Below are 17,323 nucleotides of genomic sequence, written 5' to 3'. Positions count from 1 at the left end.
ACATATTGATATGTTTAAATAGTTTCTTAAATTGGGTGACTAGCAGGTAAACAAAACTAGATCTTTTTCCTTTAGCATTGACTTAACTCCCCATGTATTTGTTCTGGTCTCTGGGAAACCATCTCAGTTTTCTATACCCTGCCCTATGTGGTCTCTGGTCTTTCTTGCAGACCTGAACTCTGTGACATGGAAATGCTCTAGGGAAATGTCAGTCACCATGTTCATGTTAGCCATGAATACATGTAGGATCTACTGTGTGCCAGTTTCTGTGCTGGAAAGAAAGGACTTAGAATGTTACTGTATCAGCCTCCAGAGAGTTCCCAATCTAGTGGGGAAGAGAGTCAGGTAACTCAGTTATAATTGTGAGGCAGAGTGTTCAATATACAGGGCAAGTGCAGGGCTGGTAAAAGCCAAAGGAGTAGGGGTTGGCAGTTTGGGCAGGGGAGGCGAGGGAGCAGTAGGGGTCCTTGGAGAAGGATGGATAGAGAAGGTGACATTTCAGCTAATCTGAAAGGTAGCCAGGAGTCGGGATCCAGACGTTGACTGTGTGTTTGTCTGTTGCAGACACTGCCCTTTGCTTGGGCCTGGAGGCAGGAGGTGGTAAAGGCAGGAGGTGATAAGAGGCAGGGTAGGGCTTAGGATGCACCATGGGGCACACCACCACCCCACCACCCCCGCCAGCAGGTGGGCCTGCTGGCATGTCTGGGCTGCGTATTTGGCACAGACTCAAAGGGTGGTGGGAATTGGCCTCTGTGAGAATAAAGTTGAGAGTTTGTTAGTTATGAGTCTGTGGTTACAAATTAAAATAAAAAGACTCAAGTTTTGCCTAGAACATTGTGGCATATGTCAGCATTTCCTCCTCATTTTCTGTAAATCATCCAAAAACCAAAATGGCATACTTAAATATTGGCAGGACAGAAATACCCAAGTCCTAAAACCCAAGTCCCAAGGGGAGACAGGTGGCCTCAGTATAGGTAGTCAGCCCAATGGGCAGATGTGTGCATAGGGTGAGGTGAAATGCTCTCTCCCCAGGGACGTGAAATGCTCTCTCCCTAGCATCTGTCTGGCGTCCTCACTGGTAGGGCCACCTTTTCCTCAAGATGCTAATCCTGATCACTGAGTTTGCAGTAGGGGCCCAGGGCATCCACTGGAGCAGCAGATATTGTAGCCAAGTGAGGGGTCACCCACGTGGGCCTGATGTGCCTAAAACTGGGTCTCCAGGAGAGGAAAGGGGAGTGTTGCTCTGCTGCTAGAGGGAAGGGGTATGCTATTGGACTTGCAGCATGACCCTCTGACCAGATTTCTTAGAAACAAGGAAAGAGCCCATCCTTTCCCCGCCGTGACCCTTGTGCATAAAGCTGGTTTAATAAAACTTACCGTTTCACAGTGAGCAACAAAGGAAGGTAACAGCTCGTGTCTATGTGAGGCCAGAGGAAAAAAATAGAAGAAAGTTTCACAGAAACTGACATTAAGCTGATGAAAATGGTCTCCAAACATTTTGCCAAGAAATAAAAATGGAAATCTCCGAAGCTTGCAAGTAAAAGAAGGGATGGTGAGATCCAAGGAGGGGATAGAATGGGACTGTAGGACAAAATCAGGAAGCAAGGCAGATTGGAAGGGGCACAAGGACATACGATGACTAAAAAAATGCCTGGAAAGGATCAGCTTGAGGTTCATCCATTTAAAGTGGAAGATTAAACCAACACAGAAGTTAGGAACACAATGTCAGTGCAAATGCTGTATGTTCTGGTCATATAGAATTTATGTATTTAATAAAAATGTTGTGATAGGAGAAGCAAGATGGCAGCCGAGTAACAGCTTCTTTGCAACCAGGTACAGTGAGATTGGGGAGAGAAGACTCCAGGTATCTCTGGCTTGTGGGCTCTGCCCAGAAACATCCCTTTGGGGACACATGGAGACAGCAAGAGACTTCTGGACCCCAGGACCCCAGGAGGAGAACAAAAGCAGTGGAGAACTGGCATGTGGTTGCGTGTGTTTGTTTGGTCTGAGGCCATGGCTGCCACAGCTATAATCACAACAGCAACAAAATTGCAAACAGGGAAGGCCTTCCCTGTGGGCTGTTTTGTTTTTTCAGATTTGGGCACTTGGTTGAACTACCTTGGGAGAACTTGGGCAAGAGTTCACATGACTTTAAGCGTTGTCTAGGGCCCCGGACTGAGCTGCTGAGCCAGAATGGAGCTAATATTGTTCTGCTGTGGGCCACAGGCAGCCATTGTGGGAGAACTGCCCCTTCAGTTTCCGCCTCAGGGTTGCAGAGTGAGACTCGGGCTGGGAGACTTGGGATGAGTGATCTAGTGACTGAGCAGCACCAAAGGTTGCTGGGGAAGAGCAGAGATTTCAGTGTTTCGTAGTAGCAGGGCCACCTTGTAGCCTTGGCCCTCAGGGGCATGGAGTGAGACCGGTTTTGGCGCACTGAATAAGCAGGCAGCCACTTCAGGAGAGATCCCAGGGACAAGTGCTTTCCTAGGAAAGCTTCTGCTTAGCCAAGGTTATCGGTTTAAAGTGTCTTTTAAGTGGGCTAAGGACAGATTTATGATCTCAACTCTGCAGGGTTTGAGAAATCAGCAGAGGCCTCTAGTCTCCAACTCATAGAGCTGTATCAGCATTGTGATTAACATCTCATACCCCAGAAGATCAACTGTTGCCCAATGTTCCACAAGATATATATACTGCTTTGTTTTTGTTTTGGGTATTTTTTTATTTATTTTAACATTTTCCCTCTAGATTTCTCTTTTTATCCATGTTTTTCTTTCTTCATTTTTCTAGTTTAAATATAATTTTCCATTGTTGCCTTTAATAATAAGAACTCCATTTTTGCTAGTGTTTCTGCCCCTATTATTTGGTTTTTCCCCCAATTTTATTCTGTAAGGTTTTTTGTTAGTTTGTTTTGATTTGATTTATAGTATTTTTGTCTTTACTCTGTATTTGTTGGAGGTGGGGTACTGTGTCTGAACAAGCTGGCAAAGAGCTGCTGACCTCAAGGGAACTACCCAACCTAGCACCCCCAGAGAGGTTGGGGGTTTTTAAAGTTGGGTCAAAGTACCCTACTGTACACCTTTATTACTCCTGTCTCCCTCTTTCTGTGCCTCTCTTCTTTTTGTCAATATTCCCTTTTGCTCCCCCACATCCTTTCTCTTTTTTCTAAATATTTTTTCCATTCTTGCTCTTCAGTCTTCTCATCCTTTTGGTCCTGTACCAATAGTACTCATCAAAACCTTAGGCCAGAGGCATGGTAACTTAAAGAGCAAGAGGAAAAGGAAAATTAGGGCAAAGAAACAGATAAAAGAAAACACTCATGAGGAAGAATCAGCAGAAAAATCCTGGCAATTTGAAAAACAGTCCAGAGCAACCCCCCCACCCCCCCTCGCAAAGGGACCATGAGGTAGCTAACTGCAGAGGATTCCACCTATAAAGAAATGTTAGAAATGACAGAAGGGAAATTAAAATACAGATGATGAAAACAATGAAAGATACTGCTAAGAAAGTGGAAAATAAAAAACAATGAAGAAAATTACGAGAAAGTGGAAAATAATCAAAAGGAAATTCAAAAACAGAATCAAATAAGGAACAATATGAAGAACATAGAAAGGATATAATAGAGCTGAAGGATTTGAAGTAGTTAATCAGAGAGCTTAAAGATGCAATGGAAAGTATCAACAACAGATTAGACCATGCAGAAGAAAGAATCTCAGAGGTAGAGGACAAAGCTCTTGAGATATCTCAGGTAGTTAAAGAGGCAGAAAAGAGAGAGAAAGCAGAATGTTCACTGACAGAATTATGGGACTTTATGAAGTGCTCAAACATATGAGTTATAGGTATCTCAGAAAGGGAAGAAAAATGCCCCAGAGGAATGGAAGTCATACTAGAGAATATTATAAATGAAAATTTCCCAAATATCACCAAAGATTCTGACACACTCCTTTCAGAGGGATATCAGACTCCAGGGCGCCTCAACTCTAATAGAGCTTCTCCAAGACACATTGTGATGAATCTGTCCAAAGTCAAGACAAAGGATTTTGCGAGCTGCCAGGAGTAAGCACCAATTGACCTACAGGGGCAAATCCATCAGAGTGACTACAGACTTCTCTAATGAAACTTTTTAAGCCAGAAGATAATGGTCATCTACCTTTAATGTACTTAAACAGAACAATTTCCAGCCCAGAATTCTTATATCCAGCTAAACTAAGCTTTAAAATTGATGCAGAAATCAAATTTTTTACTGATATGGAACCACTGAGGAAATTTGCCACAAGAAGACCAGCTCTACAGGAAATACGTACACACTGACCATCACAATGGACCACCAGCAAAGTAAGCACCCAGAAATTAAAGGACAGAATCTAGCTTCCACAGTGATGCAAAAGACAAAAGTAAGCAATGGACTTTCACAAAATAAGATGAATAGAATGCTTCCACACTTAATCAATTATCTCAATAAATGTTAATGGCTTGAATTCTCCCACTGAAGAAGCATAGATTGGCTGATAGGACTAAAAAACACAAGTTATCTATTTCCTGTCTGCAAGAAACACACATAGCCTCAAAAGACAAATTAAAACTCTGAGTTAAGGGTTGGAAGACAATTTTTCAGGCAAACAGAATCCTGAAGAAAAAAGGGGTTACAGTCTTATTTTCAGAAACATGTGGATTTAAAGCAACTAAAGTCAAAAAAGACAAAGATGGTCACTTCATATTGGTCAAGGGAATAATACAAGAAGACATTTCAATTCTAAATATTTATGCACCCAACTTAAATGCTCTCAGATTCTTGAATCAGACCTTAATTAGTCCGAGCAATATGATATCCTATAACATCATAACAACAGGGGACTTTAATACTCTTACAGAGCTGGACAGATCCTCTAAACAGAAAATAAGCAAAGATATAAGGGACTTAAATGAGACCCTAAAACAACTGTGCTTGATAGACACATATAGAACACTCCATCCCAAAGCTAAAGAACATACATTCTTCTCATTGCTCCATGGAACATTCTCCAAAATTGATCATATCCTAGGCCACAAAACAAACCTCAACAGACTCAAAAGAATTGAAATTTTGCCTTGTATCTTCTCAGACCACAAGGCACTAAAGGTAGAACTCAACAACAACAAAAAACATTCAACCCTACACAAAGGCATGGAAATTAAACAACCTTATGCTGAATGACAGTTGGGTGCAGGAATAAATAAAAGAGGAAATCATTAACTTCCTTGAGCATAACAACAATGAAGACACAAGCTACCAAAACCTGTGGGATATAGCAAAATCAGTCCTGAGAGGAAAATTTATCACTTTAGATGCCTACATTCGAAAAACAGAAAGAGAGCGCATCAACAAACTCACAAGCCATCTAATGGAATTGGAAAAAGAAGAACAATATAAGCCTAAACCCAACAAAAGAAAAGAAATATCCAAAATTAAATCAGAAATTAATGAAATTAAAAACAAAAGAAACATTCAGAAAATTATTGAAATAAGGAGTTGGTTTTTTGAAAAAATAAATAAGATAGACTAACCTTTGACCAGACTAGAAATAGAAAAGTAAAATCTCTAGTAACCTCAAAGAGAAATGATAAAGGGGAAATAACAACTAATGCCTCAGAGATACAAGAGATTGTTTCTGAATACTACCAGAAACTCTATACCCAGAAATTTGACAATGTGAAGGAAATGGATCAATATTTGGAATCACACCCTCTTCCTAGACTTAGCCAGGAAGAAATAGTGCTCCTGAACAGACCAATTTCAAGTACTGAGATCAAAGAAACAATAAAAATCTTCCAACAAAAAAATGCACTGGTCCAGATGGCTTTACACCAGATTCTATCAAAGCTTCAAAGAAGAGCTTAATCTCATACTACAGAAATTATTCTAAAAGTTGAGGAATCTTCCCCCAACACATTCTAAAAAGCAAATATTACCCTGATACCAAAACCAGGAAAAGACCTAACTAAAAAGGAGAACTTCAGACCAATTTCACTAATAAATATAGATGCAAAAATTCTCAACAACATCCTAGCTAATAGATTACAGCTTCAAAAAAATCATACATCATCAAAAAAGTCATACATCATGATCAAGTAGGTTTCATCCCAGGGATGCAAGGTTGGTTTAACATATGCAAGTCCATAAACATTCTTCACCGTATCACCAGAAGCAAAAACAAAGACCATATGATCCTCTCAATAGATGCAGAAAAAGCATTCAGTAAAATCCAGCATCCTTTTCTAATTAGAACATTGAATAATATAGGCATAGGTGGCACATTTCTTAAACTGATTGAAGCTATCTATAACAAATTCACAGCTAATATTTTACTGAATGGAGTTAAACTGAAAGCTTTTCCTCTTCGAACTGGAACCAGAAAAGGTTGTCCTCTGTCGCCATTACTACTCAACATAGTGCTGGAAGTTCTAGCCAATACAATTAGGCAAGACAAGGAAATAAAGGGCATCCAAATGGGAGCAGAAGAGGTCAAACTCCCTCTTTGCTAACGATATGTTCTTATACTTAGAGAACCCCAAAGTCTCAACCACAAGACTCCTGGAAGTCATCAAAAAAAATACAGTAATGTCTCAGGATATAAAATCAAAGTGCACAAGTCATTAGCCTTTGTATCTGCCAATAACAGCCAAGATGAGAGGCTAATTAACGACACAATTCCCTTCACCATAGCTTCAAAGAAAATGAAATACCTAGTAATATATCTAACAAAAGGGGTAAAGGCCCTCAATAAAGAAAATTATGAAACCCTAAGAAAGGAAATAGCAGAGGATATAAACAAATGGAAGAACATACCATGCTCATTGCAGGAAATAATCAACATTGTTAAAATGTCTATACATCCCAAAACAATCTACCAATTCTAAAGTACCCTGGAGTAAGGGTATTTATAAACAAAAAATGACAAAAATGATTCTTTATTTTTTATGGAACCAGAAAAAAACCCATATAGCTAAGGCAGTTCTTAGTAATAAAAACAAAGCCATGGGCATCAGCATACCAGATTTTAGGCTGTACTACAAGGCCATAGTGGTCAAGACATCATGGTACTGGCACAAAAATAGTGACATAGATGTTTGGAATCGAATAGAAAACCAGGAAATGAAACTAACATCTTACAACCAACTAATCTTCGATAAACCAAACGAGCATACACTGGGGGAAAGACCGCCTATTCAATAAATGGTGCTGGGAGAACTGGATATCCACATGTAACAGACTGAAACTGGACCTGCACCTTTTTCCACTCAGAAAAATTGATTCAAGGTCGATAAAGGACTTAAATTTAAGGCATGAAACGATAAAAATCCTCAAAGAAAGCATAGGAAATACACTGGAAGATATCAGCCAGGTAAAGACTTTATGAAGACTTCTGTGACAATTGCAACAGCAACAAAATTAAACAAATGGAACTTAATTAAATTGAAAAACTTCTGTACTGCTAAGGAGACAACAATCAAAGCAAATAGACAACCTACACAATGGGAAAGGATATTTGCATATTTTGAATCAGACAAAAGCTTGATAACTAGGATCTATAGAGAACTCAAATTAATCTACATGAAAAAAGCCAACAATCCCATGTATCAATGGGCAAGAGAGATGAATAGAACCTTCCCAATCTCAGTACAAGAATATGGAGAAGGGGCAAGGGAGGGGGAGGCAAGGTGGCAGGAGGGTGATTGGTGGGTCCACACCTAGGGTGCATCTTGGAAGGGTGCAGGTGAAGTTTACTAAGTGAAGAGTGTAAGGGTTTGAACACAATAATTAAGAAAATGCCATGAAGGCTATGTTAACCATTTAGGTGAAAATATTTCAGACTGTATATGGAACCAGCACATTGTACCTCATGATTGCATTATTGTACACAGCTATGATTTAATAAAAAAAAAAAAAAAAAAAAGAACCTTCTCTAAAGAAGACAGATGAATGGCTAGCAAACATATGAAAAAAGTGCTCATTGTCCCTAATTATTAAAGAAATGCAAATCAAAACCACCCTGAGATACCATCTAACCCCAGCAAGAATGGCCCACATCACAAAATCTCAGAACTGCAGATGCTGGTGTGGATGTGGAAAGAAAGGACCACTTTTACACTGCTGGTGGGACTACAAACTACTAATACAACCTTTTTGGAAAGAAGTATGGATAACTCTCAAAGAACTCAAGCTAGACCTCCCATTTGATCCTGCAATCCCATTACTGGGCATCTACCCAGAAGGAAAAAAATCCTTTTACCACAGGGACACTTGCACTATGCTGTTTATTGCAGCTCAATTTACAATCAGCAAAATGTGGAAATAGCCTAAATGCCCACCAATCCAGGAATAGATTAACAAGCTGTGGTGTATGTATACCAAGGAATACTATTCAGCCATTAAAAAGATGGAGACTTTACATCTTTTGTATTAACCCGTATGGATGTAGAACACATTATTCTTAGTAAAGCATCACAAGAATGGAGAACAAGAATCTTGTGTGCTCAATTCTGATGTGAGGACAATTAAGGTCCTAGTACACAGTGGGGAGTGGGGGAAGGGGAGAGCAGAGAGAGAAGGAGGGAGGAAGTGGGGGAAAGGAAGAGCAGAGAGAGGGAAGGAAGGAGGGGGTAGGGTCTCGGTGTGTGACACACCTCTTGGGGGCAAGACACGATTGTAAGAGGGACTTTACCTAACAAATGTAATTAGTATAACCTGGTTTCTTGTACCATCAATGAATCCCCACAATAAAAAAAAAATGTCAGGTGGCACCTGTGACTCAGTGGGTAGGGCACTGGCCCCATATACCGAGGGTGGCGAGTTCAAACCCGGCCCCAACCAAACTGCAACAAAAAAATAGCTAGGCATTGTGGCAGCCGCCTGTAGTCCCAGCTACTCGTGAGGCAAGAGAATCACCTAAGCCCAGGAATTGGAGGTTGCTGTGAGCTGTGTGACGCCACAGCACTCTACCAAGGGCCATAAAGTGAGACTCTGTCTCTACGAAAAAAAAATGTTGAGATAGGATAAGGGAGAAAACACAAAAACGGTTTTTTCATTGTTAATGGCTGAAGATGAAAACAACCACCCAAAGATAACATCAAGTAGTAAAAGTATATTTAACTGTGTGTTAGGGCTCTCTAGAGAAACAGAATCAGTGGGATTGATCTATCTATTCATATGTCTATCTCAAGAGATTGATTGATTGATTGTGCAGAATTGACTCACATGAGCATGGAGGCCTAGAGAAGCTGGTTTTGTGGTTTAGTCCATGTCTGAAGGCCTGAGCACAGAGGGGCTGGTGGTGTGAGCCTGGGTCCAAGTGTGGGAAGAAGTGAGGTGCCCTAACTCTGGCAGTGAGGTGAGAAGGAAAGGTGTCCTCACTTCCTCTGCTTTTATTGTTTTGGTGCTCAAGATATTAAACAGTGCCTTCAGGAAGGGGTGGTCTGCTGAGCCCATTATTCTAATGTTGACTCACTTAGAAACATCCTCATAGATATACCCAGAATAGTGTGTAATCCAGGCATCCCTGGTCCAGTCACAGACTGCATAAAGATGAACAATAATAAGGACACTGTTTCACTAACTAGTCAGGCCTTCAACATAGAAAATATAATAAGTACTATCTAAAACAGGAAAATGTAGGTATGGTATAATATTAAGCTGAGTTGTATTAATAAAAGCAAGCAGGGCAAAATGCACCAACTTTTCTAAATATCAACAGAATTACATATAAGAAAGTAAACAAGTTTAAAAAGGCCACAGAATGATGTAGTTTGCAAAGCTATAAAACAGAATGTGTAACCACATGAAACAAGAGAAATAAAAACAAACATACATCAAAATATAAATGGTCTAAACTCTTTAAAGGAAAAGACTTTCTGATTGGGTTGCGAAGCAAAGCCAGAAAAGTTAGAAAATATAGGACGCAAAGGCAATCTGGTAGTTGCAAACATAGAAAGCAGAAGCTGTAATCTTGATGTAGTTAAGTTTGAGTTCAAGCTGTAAAGCATCACAGAAAATAAAGATAGGCAATTTTCAGTAGCAAAGTACCCAATAGCGTGACACTGCTATTCAAAAGAGGAAGAATGAAGAGATATTTGAGGGAGATTGTCAAAGATACCAGAGTAGGGGAATTTCTTTTACTTCCTAATCCATGATATATCAGGTAAAGAATAATGGAAAAATAAAATATATATAATATATAAAATATGTATTTTATATATATCTTTGTAAAACTCTTATCCCTCAAACTAGAGAACATACTCTTTTTAAAAAGTGTTCATAAAAAAATTCAAAAAGATTAATTAAATATTAGGTAATAAAGTGAATCTCTTTTTTTTGGGGGGGGGGGCTGGGACTGGGTTTGAACCTGCCACCCTTGCCGTATGGGGCCGGCGCCCTACTCCTTGAGCCACAGGCACCACCCATAAAGAGAATCTTTAGATATTCAAGTAAGTAGAACTAAACAACTTCTGATTGTGATGTGATAAAATTTTAAATGAGGAAGAAAATGAGGCGTCTATAGTCCCAGCTACTTGGGAGGCGGAGGCAAAAGAATCGCTTAAGTCCAAGGGTTGGAGGTTGCTGTGAGCTGTGATATCACAGCACTCTACTGAGGGTGACATAGTGAAACTCTTTCTCCAAAAAAAAAAAAAAAAAGAAGAAGAAAACCAAAACAAGAAAAGGCTTCTAACACTTGGACATTAAAACACAAAATAAAGGCTTGGCACCTATGGCTCAAGCTTCTAAGGTACCAGCCACATACACCTGAGCTGGCAGGTTCAAATCCAGCCTGGGCCCGCCAAACAACAATGATGGCTGTAATCAAAAAATAGCCAGCATTGTGGTGGGTGCCTGTAGTCCCAGCTACTTGGGAGGCAGAGGCCAGGAGAATCACTTGAGCCCAGGAGTTGGAGGTTGCTGTGAGCTGTAATGCCATGGTACTTTACCCAGGGCGACAGCTTGAGGCTCTGTCTCAAAAAAAAAAAAAAAAAAACACAAAATAAAACAACAGAACAAAGCACTCTATCTTAAACTTAATTCTTGGTTCAAAGAAGAAATGTAATTCAAAAGTGCAGAAAATCTAGAAAATAATTTTAATGAAAACACTTCTCATCAGAGTCTGTGAGAAATATCTAAATTCAAGGGTTTAAATATTTATATCATTGAACAAGAAAGCATGAATACATATGGATTAAACCTTTGGCTCAAGAAGTCAGAGATTGAAAATAAAATAAACCATAGTAAAACAAAAGGTAGGAATTTGTAAAGATCAAAGGAGAATAGGAAAGTGAAAAATGGTAGAAATAATAAATAAGGCAAAAATGCCTGTTATTTGAAATAAAACATAAATTATTAGCAATTCTAATAAAAAAATTAATAGAAAACATTGCCACCCCAAATAAGAATAAATACTAATTACCTTGGCATTCTTGACTGGAAGAAGGGGCATGAGAGAGCTTTCATGAGTGCTGAGAATTCTGTCTTGACCTCAGTGGTGGTTTTATTTGGGTGTCAGCTTGTGTACCAGGCAGTACATGTGAGAGTCTGGCACTTTACTGTGTGTAAGATGTACCTCAGTGTGAAAGAAAGTAAATAAAAGCAAAAATAAATAAAAAATCTAAAAAGAATTAAGGTCGGGCAGCGCCTGTGGCTCAAGGAGTAGGGCGCTGGTCCCATATGCCGGAGGTGGCGGGTTCAAACCCAGCCCCGGCCAAAAACCACAAAAAAAAAAACAAAAAAACAAAAAAAAAAAAGAATTAAGGTCTACCTGAATTCTATAAAAATAATTAAGAATTATATCACAACTTCATTTAAGTAAATTTAAAAGTCTGTATGATGGGAATAATTTTTAGGAAAATACAATCTTATCAGTACTTCAAAAGAGAGAAATTTTAAGCAGAACAATAATTATAGAATAAAGTTGTCACAAATTTGATTGATCTTCACAAATTCTACCAGATCTTCAAAGTACAGACAAACTCAGCAAAATCCAGGTGGGTGATGTAGGGAGTGTCTGTGTTGACACATTGGGAATGAACTTCAGCAGCACATGGAAGTGTGCTGTGCTGTATGGGGGAGGTTTTATTCCAGGACCAGCCTGTTGTCTTGATTTTAGGGTTTCACTTTATGGACTAGCCTTTCCATAGTTGCTGAAAGGGCATTTGACAAAGTCCAACATTCGATCTTGCTTAAAAACTCTTAATAAAAGGTGAAAAATGGGTAATTTCTCAATATAATAAAATATAACTATTTCAACCCAAAGTTGACCTACCGTAAATAAGGAACTATTTAATTCAGTTCTGGGAGCCACTGACAACCTAAGGATGTCCAGTATCACAAGCACCATTTTCTATCATTCTGGAGATACGGTCATCACAGATGGGGAATGAAAATAGAGACTAAGTCTTGGAAGAGGGGGGACTAGTAGGATCAGGTACCCAGGGAATCAATTGAAAACTGCCACAGTCAGCCTGAACCTAGGACAGGTGGGAAACAATTGTTTAACTTACTAAAGTAAGTTAGATAATAGAAGAAAATACCCCCAGTGATAGCAGCAATGAAAAGGTAATAAAATAAAATACCCAAGACTAGAACCTTTAGGCAACATGCAAAATGTATGTGAAGGAAACTTTTATAAGTGTTCCAACATCACAAAAGGTGAGGTGCAAATGGAAAGACACAGTATCCTTGCCCAGGAGCCAGCCTCTGCAGATGGTGACTCTCCCGGCGCTAGTTTTATTTATTTATTTATTTATTTATTTGAGACGTAGTCTCATTCTGTGACTTGGGTAAAGTGCCAGGATGTCCTATGCCTCAGCCTCCTGAGTAACTGGGACTACAGGTGTCCCACAACGCCCATCTAGTTTTTCTTTATTTAGTAGAGACAGAGTCTCGCTTTTGCTCAGGCTGGTTTAGAACTGAGATCAGGTGATCCATCCACCTCAGCCTCCCAGAGTCCTAGGATTACAGGCAAAGCCACTATACCCAGCCACAGTGCTAGTTCTTAAATCTAATGTAATCCCAGTCTTTGTAAGGAGTTTTTGTTTTCTTTTGTTTTGTTTTGTTTTTGGTGGAGTTGAGTTGCAGACATAGCAGGCTTCAGGTACTTGGGAGGCCTGGGAAGGGGATCTGGTGCAGGTTTCAGGCCCTACCACACAGGCAATGCCTGCTGTCCTTATCTTTTGTCCTCCATGCAGACCACTAGCATCATTCACACTCCAGGGCTGCTCCAGGCCCACTCCAGGGCACGGTCAGGACCTGCCTGCCATCCTCTCGTCTGGGCCTATCTGGGTGTCAGCTGGGCTCCTGGCTGCTGGTCCATACAGGTCAGCCCCCTTTACAAGTTGTCATATGCTCATTGGCTTGTTAGGGGCTTGTCCAATGAACGTGCATGTTCTGTTCTTTCTTAGATCTGGTAGCATTGATTGAGATAATTCTTGGTTCGTGGCTTTTGTGAGAAAAGATCCATTCAATGGTGTTTGCGTTTGGGTTTTCTTTTGTTTCTTAAATGTCCCTATGGCTGGTACTCTCTCCAGATGCCCACAGCTGGGTGAGTCTGTGTTCTTGCTGTTATGCTGCCCCTTGGCAGCTGCGCCTTTCTGGGAAGCCTGCACACAGGGAGGGCCAACCTCCTGTGTCTCTCCTCACCTGGAGATCTCTGGGGGCGCTCATTGTGCCTGAACATCTGTGAGAGAGCCAGAAAACAACCACTGGAATTTGAGATTCGTAAGAGTGGACCTAGAAACCCAAATCTGTGCAGCAGTAGGGGTTACCCTAGGCAAGCATCTTCAGCCAGAGCCGTGAGGCTGGTGGAAGTGAGGGTCTGCCTTCCTGTAGCTCCATCTCTGGCATACACCTACCCCTCACATGGTGGTGCCTCTGCTGAGTGAGAAAGTACCGAGTGCCTATTCTGGCTGGGGCACCCAATACATGGGGCAAATAGCAGAGGGTTCTGTTTTCCCTTGGGCCTGCAGCCCAGCATGGGAGATGAACCATCCTTGAATCCACAGGGATGAGACCCAGGGTTAGTGCCCTGAGGACACTTACTGGGTGCCCTTAGAGCTCAGATGGGACCTCTGGGCCAGCAAAGGACATGGCTTTCTTCTGGGACAGAGAAAACATGATTCTCTTGAGTGGGAGAAGGAAAAAGCAGGCAGAGCAGACTCATGGAGGCCTGGTGGGACAAGGTGGGGGAAATTGGACAGGTCCGTTGTCCTTCTTGCAGACTCTGAGGGTTGTGAGTGGCCAGGGGAATATGGTGACCCCAGGAGAGTATCTGGCGTACACACTTTCTCTTGCTAGTGATAGCAAGATAAAACCAGATTCTTTCAGAGGATATGGCCTTGTGGGGACCTACACAGTTGTCCTCCTTGAGCTACCATTTTCTAGCCTGAGGTGCTCACCCTCACACACTAACCAGCGCAGTCTGAGACCCTGTAAGGGCAGGGCTCAGAGGGCCTGAGGGCTGTGATATGTATTGGGGAATAAACAGAGCTGAGCTGGGCTTGCCCCTGGTTCTTGCCATAGCCACCATTGTCTACCCTGGGATAACAGCAGGTTGGCAGCTGTCCCAAGCTGTCCTCAGCCCCTCTCTGACCACCCAGCCACTATATAGACTCCATCATATAGGCTCTACAACAGACTTCATGGGCACAGCCTCCCGAGGCTCCTGTCAGAACCTATTTGCATGGCCAGTGCCCAGCCGTGGATTGTGTGGCACTGTGTATCAGTTGTTTCAGCAGGTCCAGACTGCAGAAGGTGGCGGAGCTGAGCACTCCTGCCTGTGGGTTAGGGTCTTCCTTGAACTGTTTCAGCATGGCCAAGGACTTGCTTATTTCCTGAAGGCTTGAGTCAGGCTGGGTCACGTGCTGATGCCATGTGCATGCTGTACACAGCGTATCTTCATTCACCCTCCTCTTAGGCCCCTGTCAACCCCCAGCCTGAGGGGCTGCTTTCCTCCTCAGGCTGCTGGGAGGCTGTGTAGCTGCCCCGGTGCTCTCTGGCCATGCTTGGAGGGTGCTACGTGGGTTTGTTCTACCCCCTGCTACTTATTCTCTTCTCTGTGTCCATGCTCTACACACCTCTTCCCAGGTCTTCTCCTTCCACTTCCCTGGGTGAGGGATGAGCTGAGTCTGGGATAGATGGGTCTGGTTTGAGCAAAGTTCTGACTTGGGCTAGGGGCCGGGCAGGTTACCTGCCTGAGCCTGCCAGGTTCTGTCCATAAGTCATCCCCTTGCGATCGACAGCACTGTACAGAGTGAGGGAATGGAGCAAAGTTCTATCCAGTCCAGCCTGTAGCAGCCTCACAGTCCAGGACAGGACATGAAAGGGGCCTGAGGGAGGAGCTACCTTCACATGTGGAAAGTTGAAGGCTTTGTGGGGGAGACATCTGGAGCAGGGAATGTTTGAACCATACTAGGCTGGAAGCTTCTTGGAAGCTGTCCCTAAGGGTGCAACTTCTCTGCTTGCTTCCTATCCCACTTCAGGTCCCAGAGCTGCAGTGACTTCCTGCTCATCCTGGGACAGGAGTTGAGGAGGAGATAAGCATCTTGTGCCCAAAAGCTCCATATTAGGACAAGGTGGGGGAGAGGGGCAGCAAGCTCTGGAGGCTGCTCAGGTGATGGAGAGGAAGAAGCAGGGCAGGCTGGGGCCTTCAGTGGAGCAGGAAGTCTATGGTGTGGGTCTGCAGACGCCTCCCCACAGGGTATTTGTACTTAGTAACTTCATTTGCCGCCGTTTTGGAAGTGGAATCCCAGGATCAGAGAGGTGATGTCACATCCCTGAGGTTGCAAAAACAGCAAGTGGCAGAGAGAACATGGTGATGCTAGGGTTGCTCCTCGTGGCCCCTGTGAATTCGCTAATCTTTTGTCTTCTGGCCAGTGAACAGGGCTTATGAGCTCAGTGGCCATGAGGGGAGGACCTGAGGGCTGGGCCAATGCCAACCAGAACCTAGTCCAAGGACACTGACCCTAAGCCTGCAGTGGCTGGTGGGCCTTAATGGTGTTGGCATTCAAGAGTACCAGGGTGGAGGGAAGGGCCCTGGGACACTGGAAAGGCCAAGAGGCTGCTCTGGGCAAATCTGCTGCATCAGAGCTGGGGCTGTTGTCTGTGTGGCCCAAGTCTTTGTAGCCCCTTTGCCGGCAGCGCCCTGTCTGCCATGTGCGTCCTTGACCCTCTTCTCCTCAGGCCTGTGTTCCATCTGATTCGGCCTCTCCTACCCAGATTTAAAGATCTTCATTCTCTCCTGGGCCATATCAGCTCCTCATGCCAATCTATAGAGAAATTTGAAGTAGCAAAATAAGTAAAACATTGTACCATTAAAGCAATGATACAGTAAGAGTATGTTCTTGCCAGTGTCTGTCCCCCTTCTCCAAGGACGCTGATGCCCCCAAATGACTATGTGAGTCTGTTGCTGCTTTGGAGACAGAAGCCACCAGAGAAGATTTGTGTTTGCTCAAGTCTGATGCTTTGTGGCTTGGCTGCTCCAGCCCAGGATAGGGTTGCTACCTAAGGGGCATGGGCAGGGCTTGGGCTAAGGTTTTCAGAAGCCTGTAGCTCCCTGTGTCTGGCTGACTGATTGTCCTGTTTCCTTGTAGCTGGAGATGGAGCTGAAGATGCTGCAATCCCAGTCGAGCTCTGCTGAGCAGAGTTTCCTATTCTCCAGAGAGGAGGTAGACTCGCTCAGGTATGTCCCAAGGTGGGGTGAGGGTACACACAGACCTCCTACCCCACTCTGGACCTGTAGCCTTGGCACCTTTTGCTCCCTTTCACACTTCGTTAACAGCTGGAGCCTGTTGGAATCTCTTCCAACATTGCCTTCCTGGAAGGTGTTTTAAATCACATTTCATCCACTTAAGTTTCTTTGTGCAGAGATCCTTGTTCCCAGCATGTAGGAAAGTGCAGAGCTCCTGTCCCAGGGCTGCCTGGTGGGACTTGCCTTCATTGCCAGCAAAGCAGTGACACAGGGTAGAGGTGGCAGAGGGTCTGTGGCCATGATGGTTGGGAGGGTCACAGCAAGTGTGTTCAGAAGACAGTCACTCACAAAGGCAGTGGCCAGGCCAGACTGCTAGTGGAGCCATCAGTCCATGCCATGAGGCAAGCTGCTATTCTCCACCACTGCCCTTGCCTCAGCATGTCCTATCATCTCTGTTCCTTCCCAGCACCCAACACTGGGTAAGAGGGGCCAAGGGACAGCCTCTTTCCTGGCGATCTTCATGCTTCCCTTTGCCATGGAGACACATCAAGTGGCATAAATAGGAGACGTCTGGTGAAGCTGTGAGCAGAGCTCCTGGCTCACCCTCCTTGCCAGGTTAG

At 43.0% G+C, this 17,323-nt stretch overlaps 1 protein-coding gene across 7 annotated transcripts in view; it reads left to right on the top strand.

Moving 5' to 3' along the window:
• Nucleotides 1-17,323, top strand: part of MAD1L1 (mitotic arrest deficient 1 like 1) — a 472,925-nt gene that overhangs the window by 277,497 nt on the left and 178,105 nt on the right. For all 7 annotated transcript variants that reach the window (XM_053555531.1, XM_053555533.1, XM_053555530.1 and 4 more), the window contains one exon: nt 16,606-16,694. In XM_053555531.1, the coding sequence (XP_053411506.1) occupies nt 16,606-16,694 (89 nt within the window). The remainder of the gene's footprint in view (nt 1-16,605; nt 16,695-17,323) is intronic.

The sequence above is a fragment of the Nycticebus coucang genome, chromosome 12 (genome assembly GCF_027406575.1).
Source record: "Nycticebus coucang isolate mNycCou1 chromosome 12, mNycCou1.pri, whole genome shotgun sequence".
Taxonomy (NCBI): Eukaryota; Metazoa; Chordata; class Mammalia; order Primates; family Lorisidae; genus Nycticebus; species Nycticebus coucang.
Note: the sequence above shows the minus strand (reverse complement) of the source record. Positions and strands in the feature narration are given on the sequence as shown.